At 43.4% G+C, this 11,367-nt stretch overlaps 2 protein-coding genes across 2 annotated transcripts in view; one reads left to right on the top strand and one right to left on the bottom strand.

Annotated features, from left to right (window-relative positions):
- Positions 1–346, bottom strand: part of LOC106735671 (cytochrome c oxidase subunit 7C, mitochondrial-like) — a 3,866-nt gene extending 3,520 nt beyond the window's left edge. Inside the window, exon 1 of the mRNA XM_014590724.1 lies at positions 340–346. Coding sequence (XP_014446210.1) covers positions 340–346 — 7 coding nt within the window. The remainder of the gene's footprint in view (positions 1–339) is intronic.
- EZH1 (enhancer of zeste 1 polycomb repressive complex 2 subunit) overlaps positions 1–11,367 on the top strand; it is a gene marked incomplete in the record, with an annotated part of 36,468 nt that overhangs the window by 568 nt on the left and 24,533 nt on the right. Inside the window, 4 exon segments of the mRNA XM_027774789.1 lie at positions 2,315–2,442; positions 2,779–2,907; positions 7,250–7,369; positions 10,958–11,078. Coding sequence (XP_027630590.1) covers positions 2,326–2,442; positions 2,779–2,907; positions 7,250–7,369; positions 10,958–11,078 — 487 coding nt within the window.

The raw sequence follows: 11,367 nt of genomic DNA, 5'->3' as shown, positions 1-11,367 counted from the left end.
CCCCCCCCCCCCCCGGTCTCTTTCTGGTGAGTGCATGTATGCTGTAGGAAATTTTTTTTAAAATATATGATTTGCATTGTTACCTATTGTCGTATGTCTTGTTGCTAGCTTGGGGGTGAGATTATGCTGTTGTCATAGTCTACTTTTATTTCTAGGCAGTAAAATATTTGGACAGTTTGGCAGGTCTATATAGTTTTGTAATGCAAGTGAATCTTTGCCTGATATTCTTGAATATGAATTATCAATTAGTTCTTGCTGAACATTTCTCTTACTCAAACTAGGAAGTAGTGGGCTAGCTCTGTGGTACAGTGGTAATGCGCCATTCAAGAGAGGTCGGATCCCACATGGCGACCATGGCTCAAATCCCCAGCTGGGTCAGCCAAAACACCTTGGGTACGCACATGAGTGCCCAAGATCTGACAGGCTGGTAGACTAGAGGAAGAGTATCATGGTGTGACCCATGGGGGGGGGGTGCTTTTCTCTCTCTCAGTGCACGCACATACACACAGTATCATGAATAAAGGGTGGAAAAGTAGTGAGTAGGTTTCCATATTTCCAAATAATCTAAGTTTCTAATGTCAAGAAAGAACTTCTTGAGTGCTAATTTGAAAACGGAGTACTAGGGCCAGCCAGCAGTATGGTGGTTAAGGTGGCTGGATACCATGGTAGGTTGAAAATCATGCCAGGCACTTGTGTATGTGTGCCCCAAATCCTGAGAGGATAATGGAGGAGAAGGGGTTGCTGCATGGCCATCCTCCTGGGAGTTGCTTTCTCAATTTCTTGCTCTATTTCTTGTCTCTGGTGAGCATATGGACCTATAGCAAATTAAAAACAAACAAACAAACAAACAAAAACAACAAAATGAGGTCCCATAGGAAGATGGAGGCTAAGCTTTTTGTTCATTGGGACAGTAATTGCTGATGTGTAAAAACATTTTTTTGGGGGGGGGGAGTTTTTGCTCTAGGCCATGTGCACTCGCCAGAAAGACAGAGAGAGACAGAGAGACAGAAAGAGAGAAATCACCCCTCGGAGGGCTGGCCACGCTGCAATCCCTTCTCCTCCATTCACCCCTCGGGATCTTGGGTATGCACCCACACGTGCCTGGCATGAATTTAAGCGACTGGGCCCACGACTCGAATCGTGATCAACTACATGGGAGTCCAGCGACATAGCCATTATGCCAACTGCTGGTCCTTTAATCAAATTTTGCATTGAATTCATAGATTTGGATTCTTTTTGCCAGAGAGCAGGAGATGGAGAGATAGAAAGCGAGAAATCACCCCACAAGGGGGTTGGCCATGCCATAATCCCTTCTCCCCCATTCTCCTCTTGGGGTTTTGAGTACACATGCACACACATGCACCTGGCATGAATATTAAGCCTCTGGGTCTGGGACTCAAACCTCAGTCAACTTCATGGGGATCTGGGGACATAATCATTATGCCATCTGCTGGTCTCTAGATTTGGATTCTTTAAGTTTATGTTTCTTTTTTATTTTTATTTTTTCAGAAGTTCTCATCTTAGGGTACATGCACTCACCAGAGAGAGAGAGAGACAGTGAGAGGAAAAGTGAGAAATCACCTCCTCCACCCCGGGAGATGAGCATGCTGCAGTCCCTTCTCCTCCACTCTCCTCCTGGGATCTTGGGCATGCATGCACATGTGCCTGGCGTGAGTTTCAAGCCACCGGGTCCAGGACTCAAACCGCAGTCACCCATGTGGGTATCCAGCGACATAACCACTACTCTATCTGCTGGCCCATTTAAGTTTATGTTTTTATGAAAAGATTTTATGGCATTAAAAGTATAATTGACTATGTTTATATGAATTTGAAAAGTTCTTCCTGAAAAGATAGAGAAATGGAGAAGGAATTGTAGTGTGACCATGCCCCTTTGGAAAGTTCATTATCTATCTGTCCGTCTCTCTCTCTCTGGCAAATGTATGTGCCCTCTGGGGGGAAAAAAAAGTAAGAAAGAAAGAAAGAATTGAGCTGGCTTTATGACCCAGTGGTTAAGGCAGCCAGATCTCACACGCCTGACCACGCAGTTAGAGACCTCGACCAGGCAGCTTGAGAAACACATTGGGCATATATGCATGTGTCCCAAATCCCCAAAGGAGGAAGAGATAGAGAAGGGATTGTGGGCTATGACTATCCATGGGGTACTTTTTCCTCTCTCTCTCTCTCTCTCTCTCTCTCTCTCTCTCTCTCTCTGTTGAACACAATACTCTCTAGCAAAAAATAAAATAAATAAAAGAGTAAGTAGTACTTCATTTCCAGGCAATGAAATGTTATTTTGTATCTCTGTCTCTCTTAGAGTACAGCAAAATGGATATACCAAATCCCCCAACTTCCAAATGTATCACTTATTGGAAAAGAAAAGTGAAATCTGAATATATGCGACTTCGACAACTTAAGCGGCTTCAGGCAAATATGGGTGCAAAGGTAAAAAATGATTGCTGGGGCCAGCAGGTGGCATGGTTTTTAAAGCACTGGATTCCCACATGGATGACCACTGTTTGAGTCCCAGACCTTGGGGTTTGCTTTCTCACTTTTTCTCCTCTCTCTCTCTGTCTCTCTCTGGTGAGTACATGTGTCCTATAGCAAATTAAAAAATAATAATAAAAAATAATGATTCTAAAAAAGAAAATCTTTGTTTAAAAGAAAATGATTCCCAAGAAGGAGCATGTATTTCAACATATTGATCTAATGTGGAGGGGCTGGAAGTTTTATTTAAAGCTTGTTTTGAAATTGTAACAATATTTTCCTTGGCTTTTCTAGGCCCTGTATGTGGCAAATTTTGCAAAGGTTCAAGAAAAAACCCAGATCCTCAATGAGGAATGGAAGAAGCTTCGTGTCCAACCTGTTCAGTCCATGAAGCCTGTGAGTGGGCATCCTTTTCTGAAAAAGGTACTTCTGGAAGTCTAAGCTCAGCCTTCCTATCTTTCTTAGACTTAAGGTTTTTTTCTGTATCTGTGAATTGTTATAAAATATTAAGGATAGAGACCAGCAGTTGGCATAATGGTTGTCACCGGACTCCTATGTAGTCAACCATTGTTCGAGTCCTGGACTTGGTGGCTTAAGTTCATGCTGGGCTCGTGTGCATACATGTCCAAGACCCTGAGATGGGAATGAAGGAAAAGAGATTGTGGCATGACCAACTTCCTGGGGGGTGATTTCTTGCTTTCTGTCTCTCTGTCTCTCTCTGTCTGGCGAGTGCACGCGCTCTGTAGAAAAAAACCTCTCCAAAATTAAAAAAAAAAAAAGAAAAAAAAATAGAGTAGTAAACCTGTAGCTTAAAGAATAACCTTTCTGGGACCAGCAGTTGGCATAATGACTATGTCGCTGGACTCCCATGAAATCGACTGCAGTTCAAATCCCAGACCCTGTGGCTTAAACTCAATGCTGGGCGCATGTGCATGCATGTCCAAGATCCCCAGAGGAGATCCAAAAAAAATAATAATAATAACCTTTCCACCTATCCTCTTTCTCTGTTGGTGATGAATTTCTCAGTATAATGATTAATTTTTTTTTTTGGAAGAGAGGTTTTTGCTCTCAAAAAGAAAAAAAACTGACACTACAATGGAAAGTTATTTTCTTTCTTTCTTTCTTTCTTTCTTTCTTCTTTTTTTTTTTTTGAGAGGTTTTTGCTATAGGGTGCACGCACTTGCCAGACAGGCAGAGAGAGACAGAGACACATAAAGCAGGAGATCATCACCTCCCAAGGGGAATGGCCATGCCGCAGTCCCTTCTCCTTCTCCTCCATTCTCCTCTCAGGATCTTGGACACACACCCACACGTGCCTAGCATGAGTTTAAGCCACCAGGTCCAGGACTTGAACCGTGGTCAACTACATGGAAATCTAGCAATGTAGCCATTACACCATCTGCTGGTCTCTTACTGTAAATTTTTTTTTTTTTTTGGGGAGAGGTTTTTGCTATAGGGCACGTGCGCTCGCCAGACAGACAGAGAGAGACATAGAGACAGAAAGTAAGAAATCACCCCCCGGGGGGATGGTCACGCCACAATCCCTTCTCCTCCATTCTCCTCTCGGGATCTTGGGCACACACGCACGCACACACACCCAGCGTGAGTTTTAAGTCACCGGGTCCAGGATGCGAACCGCAGTCGACTACGTGGGAGTCCAGTGACATAGCCATTACGCTTAACTGCTGGTTCCCACTCTGCATGAGTTTTAAGCACTGGGTCCAGGACTTGATCCACAGTCAACTACATGGGAGTCCAGCAATATTATAACTATTACCCCGTCTGGTGTTCCCAGAGATAATAATATTCTTAAAATAGAAAACAAAATAGTATAAGGAGAGCAGTTATCATTCCAAGCAGACTGTAACTGTAATTTTCATACCACTTTGCTATTTACCCCATGTACTGTCCCTGTCACCTATGCAGCTAAGTCATTGTCCACTGTCTTATGGTTTAGATCTTCAGGAAGATTTCCCCATCTTTTGTTTTTTTGAAGAATTATTTCTTTTAAATTTATTTCTTATTATTAATACTTTTTTCTTTTTTTTAATTCACCAGAGAGGGACAGAGAAAAAGAAAGTGAGAAGTAAGCTGCCAGGTCCAAGGCTCAAACCATGGTTGGCCATGTGAGAGTCCAGTGCCTTAGCTACCACACTGGCTTCACACTTTCCCATCTTTAAAACGTTTTTAAAGAATTATTTTATTTAGCTTTATTTATTTATTTTAATTTGACCAGAGAAGGACAGCAAGAGTGCGAGAGAGAGGGAAAGTGAGAAAGCAAGCCACCAGGTCTGGGACCTGAACCGCAGGCAGCCATGTGGGAGTTCAGTGCCCTTAACCACCATGCCACCTGCCGGCCCCCGAACTTCCTCATCTTTATCGCCACTTTATAGGACATGCAGAGGCCCTTTACTCTTGGGTACATCCTAAGGAGACACACAGTTTTTGTTGAAACATCAGTTGAGTATAGGACCACTTTACTGAACAGAAGACACAAAGATGAATAAGAGACAATTCCTGCTCTTCAATAGTTTGCAGCCTGATGTTTCCTTTTAGGAGCTGTTCCTTCAAAACCAACAGCCGATTAACTTTTTTTAAAAAAATTTATTTATTCATTTGTTTTTGTTTTGTTTTGTTTTGTTTTAATTTGACCAGAGAGAGAGAGAGAGACACAGAAGGAAAGTGAGAAAGCAAGCCACCAAGTCCAGGACTTGAACCATGGTCAGCCACGTGAAAGTGTCCAGTGCCTTAACCACCAAGCCACCTGCTGGTCCCCTAACTTTTTTTTTTTAAGAGAGATTTTTGCGAAGCTGGCAGGTGGCATGGTTGGAGCACTGGATTCCCACATGGCCGACTACGGTTTGAGTCCCAGACATAGTGGCTTGCTTTCTCACCTTCTCTCTCTCTCTCTCTGCCGCTCTTTGGTCAAAATTTTAAAAATTAGGGGACCAGAAGTTAGCATAATGGCTATGTCGCTGAATTCCCATGTAGTCTACCACGGTTTAAATCCTGGACCCGGTGACTTAAACTCATGCCAGGTACATGTGCATGCGTGTCCAAGATCCTAGGAGGAGAAAGGAAGAGAAGGGATTGCAGCATGGCCATCCCCCCGGGGGGTGATTTCTTGCTTTCTGTCTCTCTGTCTCTCTCTGTCTTTCTGGCGAGTGCATGCGCTCTATAGCAAAAACCTCTCCAAAAAATAAATAAATAAAAATAAAAGATTAAAAAAAATAATAATGATGATTAATGAAATTAAATAATTTCTTAAAAAAAAGAGAGATTTTTGCTATAGGGTGCATGCACTCACCAGAGAGACAGAAAGTGAAAAATCACCGCTCTAAGGGTGATGGCCACACCACAGTTCCTTCTCCTCCATTCTCCTCTTAGGATTCGGTCATGCTCATACACACGCCCAGCAGAATTTTAAGTTGCCAGTTATGGGACTCAAACCACAGTAAACTACATGGGAATCCAGCGATGTAATCATTAGGCCATCTGCTGGTCCCTAGCTAATGAACTTTTGAGAATTAGAAACCGGGGGCCAGCAGGTGAATTAGTGGTTAAGGCACTGGACTTCCGCATAGCTGGTTGTGGTTCAAGTCCCAGACCTGAGGCTCAAAACTCATGCCAGGTGCATGTGCATGTGTGCCCATAAAGGGAATGGAGAAGAGATTGGGGCAAGGTCATCTCCCCTGAGGGTGGTTTTCACTTTCCCTCTGTCTCTCCAGCAAGCACACACACCCTATAGCAAAAATCTCTTTTGGGTTAGCAGGAGGTATGGAGTTTAATACACTAGATCCCACATAGCCAGCTGCATGGTTTGAGTTCACCCATGTGTGAGTGCTTGCCCAAAATCCTGAGAGAGAGTGGAGAAGGGATTGTAGCGTGGCCATGCGCCCTGGGTTGTAATTTCTCACTTTTTGTCTCTGTCTCTCCAATGAATGCACATGCCCTATAGCAAAAATCTCTCAAAAAAAGAGAACTCTCTTTTTAATAAACTATTTTGGGGAACAGCAGGTGGCATGGTGGTTAAGGTGCTGGACACTCCCTCACGGCCAACCACGGTTCAAATCCTGGATCTGGGACCAGCAGTTAGTGTAATGACTATGTCGCTGGACTCCCATATAGTCGACCACAGTTCGAGTCCTGGACCCAGTGGCTTAAACTCAAGCCAGGCACGTGTGCATGCATGCCCAAGATCCCGAGAGGAGAATGGAGGAGAAGGGATTGTGGTGTGGCCATCCCCCCTGGGGGGTGATTTCTCACTTTCTGTCTCTCTGTCTCTATCTTTCTGGCTAGCGCATGTGCCCTATAGCAAAAACCTCTCCGAAAAAAAAAAAAATCCTGAATCTGGTGGCTTGCTTTCTTACTTTCTCTCTCTGTATCTCTCTCTGGTCAAATTGGGGAAAAAAATAAATGAATGAATAAATAAAACTAGATAAATAATTTAAAATTTTTATTATTTAACTTTATTTATTTATTTATATATTTTAAATTTGGCCAGAGAGGGATAGAATGATAGAGTAAGTGAGACAGCAAGCCACCAGGTCTGGGACTAGAACCATGGTTGACCACGTGGGAGTTTAGCACCTTTAACCACCACGCTACCTGCTGGTCCCCAAAAATCTCCCTTAAAAACAAAAAAACACTCTTTAAAAAATAAAAGAATTAGAAACCTACTTGGATTGTTTAGGAAGGACACTACAATTCTCTCTTGGTTTGTGTGCTTGCCTTTCTCTTCTCCATGTCATTGCTTGTATTTCAGTGTACCATAGAGAGCATTTTCCCGGGATTTGCAAGCCAGCATATGTTGATGAGGTCTCTGAACACAGTTGCGTTGGTTCCCATCATGTATTCCTGGTCCCCTCTGCAGCAGAACTTTATGGTATGTATTTAAAGCACTGTGGTGGTGGTTTAGACTGTGTGATTATCTTACGCTGATATTTTAGAGCTCCTCTTAGGTAAAGATTGTCAGAGTACTTAACAAAAGTTTAACATACAGGGCAGACATTACTATAATTTACTTTAAAAATATCAGGGACCAGCAGGTAGTGTGGTGGTTAAGGCGCTGGACACTCCCACATGGCTGACCACGGTTTAAATCCTGGACCTGAATTGCTTCCTCACTTTCTGTCTCTCTCTTTCTGTGTGTCTCTATCTGGTCAAATTAAAGTAAATGAATGATGGGACCAGTAGTTAGCATAGTGGCTATGTCACTGAACTCCCATGTAGTCGACTGTGGTTCGAGTCCCGGACCTGGTGGTTTAAACTCAAGCTGGGCATATGTGCATGCGTGCCCAAGATTCCGAGAGGAGAATGGAGAAGGGATTGTGGCATGGCCATCCCCTCTGGGGGGTGATTTCTTGCTTTCTGTCTCTCTGTCTCTCTCTGTCTTTCTGGCGAGCACACATGCCCTATAGCATAAACCTCTTTTTTTACAGGGACCAGCAGATGGTATAATGGTTACATTGCTGGACTACTATGCAATCAACCACGGTTTGAGTCCTGGACCTGGCAACTTAAAACTCATGCCAGGTGCATGTGTGTCCGTGCTCAAAGTCCTGAGAGGAGAATGGAGGAGAAGGGATTGTAGCATGATCATCCCCCCTAGGGGGTGATTTCTCACTTTCTGTCTGTCTGTCTCTCCAGTGAGCACACGTGCCCTATAGCAAAAATCTCTTTAAACAAATTATATATATACATACATGTATATATGTCTGTCTGTACATATATATATTTATGTGTGTGTGTGTGTATATTACAGGTAGTTCTAATCTGTTAGATATTGTGCTCGCATAAGTGTACTTCTTTTCTTTAAAACTTATTTAATCTTATTTATTAATTCACCCCATTTTAATTTGACTGGGAGTGGGGAGAGAGAGGGAAAGTGAGAAAGCAAGCAACTAGGTCCAGGACTGAACTGTGGTCAGCCATGGGAGAGTGTCCAGTGCCTTAACCACCCGCCACCTGCTGGTCCCTGAAGTGTACTTCTTAATTGATGCTGGGGATGTTGTTTATTTTTTTGAATGACAAGAGTCCAGTGTTCTCTTACTACCTTGGCCCAATTTGGTAGCATTATGTGCAGTTAAACACAATCTAAATCAGACTCGAGAGGCTTAAGCAGGTTAGTGCTCTGCTGATGGCACTCTCCTTTCTGAATCCTCGAGATGCAAGGTAAAATGAAAGCAACTGAGATACCAGATGTGCTCGTGGGTACAGTCCTTTCATCTGGGCCTCCATGCTGATTCCTCCTGGGATTATTTGTGGTTTTGCTAATTAATTAGTCCTGCCTGAATACTGCCATTACTGTCATATGCCTGGTGACAGATAAACATACTGCTGTTTAAAATAGGATATAGATATATAGAAAGTAATTATCTCATTTTTCTTGATACTTGAGGATTTAAGAATGACTATGGAGGGCAGCAGGTGGCATGGTAGTTAAGGTGCTGAACTCCCAGAGGCTTAAAAAATCAGTGCCCATTTGTGCCCAAAATCCCAAGAGGAGAATGAAGGAGAAGGGATTGCTGCTTGGCTATCTCCCCTTCCATACCCCAACCGGAGATGATTTCTCACTCTGTCTGGCAAGAGCATGTGCCCTGCAGCAAAAACCTAAAATGAACAAAAAAAGAATGTCAATATTTTCTGCTGAGCAAGCACACAACCCCCCCCCAAATATTTTAGTATATTTTGTTTATTGCCAGAAAATATCTGTAGCCTATACTGTGACTGAGTTTAAGTTTCTATTGAGGATGATTAGCATGAATTGTAATAATAATTTTTTATTATTGGAGAGTATTAGTCTTTTTTTTTCTTTATAGAGTTTTTTGCTATAGGGTGCGTGTGTTTGCCGGAAAGACAGAGAGACAGAGAGACAGAAAGCGAGAAATCACCCCCCAGGGCAGATGACCACGCCACAATCCCTTCTCCTCTTGGGATCTCGGGCATGCATGTACATGCCTGGCGTGAGTTTAAGCCAGTGGCTCCGGGACTCGAAGTGCGGTCGATTACATGGGAGTCCAGCAACATAGCCATTACACCATCTGCTAGTCCTGAGTATTAATCTTTTTTATAAAATATCCAAAAGTATTATGGTTTCTCAGTTTCTCTTCTACTTATATTGTAGATCATGCCTTTGGAGGCCTTCTTTCTCACTTATCTATCTCTCTACTTATGACAGAATTGAAGAGGGTTTTTTGTTGTTTTGTTTTGTTTTTTTTTGGAGAGGTTTTCGCTATAGGGCGCGTGCGCTCGTCAGACAGACAGAGAGAGACATAGAGACAGAAAGCGAGAAATCACCCCCCAGGGGGGATGGTCACGCCGCAATCCCTTCTCCTCCATTCTCCTCTTGGGATCTTGGGCACGCACGCACACGCGCCCGGTGTGAGTTTTAAGCCACCGGGTCCGGGACGCGAACCGCAGTTGACTACATGGGAGTCCAGCGACATAGCCATTACACTAACTGCTTGTTCCCTTGTTTTGTTTTGTTTTAACGAGAGAGAGAACACAGGAGGGAGGTAAGGGAGGGAGAGAAAGAGAGAGAGGTAAGTGTTTCCAGCAGGGTCTCGCCATGTTCCCGTCCTGCCCCAGCCTCCTAGCCAGCTAGGCCCACGTGTGTACCACTGCCCCAGCCTGTTTAGGTTGTTTGGGGAACGAGATCCAGGCCTATCGTGCAGGCTCAGCCTCCGCCCTCAGTATTGCCCTTCTTCTTGTACCACCATGGCTGGGCCCGAGAACTTTTCTTTTTCCTGAGACCTTTTCAACTGTTGTTTGGATGATGTCTGCGCCTATTTCACGAAGATATTTAGTTGATAAAATTAAATAATAGATGGCAGCACTGTGAAAAATAAGTGTGTTCTCAAATTCTCAGTGCTAGAAATACTGCTGTATCAGGACCAGCAGTTGGTGTAACGGCTATGTTGCTGGACTCCCATGTAGTTGACTACGGTTCGAGTCCCGGATCCAGTGGCTTAAACTCATGCTGGTCATGGGTGCGTGCCCAAGATCTTGAGAGGAGAATGGAGGAGAAAGGATTGCAGTGTGGCCATCCTCCCTGGGGAATGATTTCTTGCTTTCTGTCTCTGTCTCTCTTTGTCTTTCTGGTGAGTGTACACCCCCTATAGTGAAAACCTCTAAAAAAAAAAAAAAAAAGGCAGAATACTCTGACCAAAGGCATTTTAAAAAATAAATATATATTTTAATTTTATTTATCTTTATTATTTTTTAATTTGACCAGAAAGTGATAGAGTAAGAGAGAGAGAGGGAAAGTAAAAAAGTAAGCCACCAGGTCTGGGACTTGAACCTTGATCGGCTATGTGAGAGTCTAGTGCCTTAACCATCGTGCCACCTGCTGGCCCCCAAGGGCATTTTCAAGAGACCAAAGAAGCAAAAAATGTTTAACAAAGAGTCCATTGAACAGGAAAGAGGACACTCATAGTGGTATTGGAATGAATCACATCTGGTTTGATTTCAGGTAGAAGATGAGACCGTTTTGTGCAATATTCCCTACATGGGGGATGAGGTGAAAGAAGAAGATGAGACTTTCATTGAGGAGCTAATCAATAACTATGATGGGAAAGTCCACGGTGAAGAAGGTAGTGGTGCTGTGCTCTTTGGGATAAAACCTTTTTGGAAATGCCTCTTCTTTGGTACCTTATCATCTTGTTTCTGCCCTCTGGGGTTCACTCCAAAGGATATTTCAATATTATCACATGACTGGGAGTTAAAATTTTATATTAGAAACACCTCAGTTGGTCCATGACCTGGTGATCAAGGCAGCTGGATCCTATAAGGCTGACCACACAGTTCGAGTCTCAGAGCTGGTGACTTGAGAAACATGGAGGGCACTTATGCATGCATGCCCAAAACCTAAATGAAGGGAAA

Source organism: Tupaia chinensis, unplaced genomic scaffold (genome assembly GCF_000334495.1).
Source record: "Tupaia chinensis unplaced genomic scaffold, TupChi_1.0 Scaffold000477_2, whole genome shotgun sequence".
NCBI classification, from domain to species: Eukaryota; Metazoa; Chordata; class Mammalia; order Scandentia; family Tupaiidae; genus Tupaia; species Tupaia belangeri.
The sequence above is the reverse complement of the archived record's forward strand: the minus strand, read 5'-3'. Positions and strand labels throughout refer to the sequence as shown.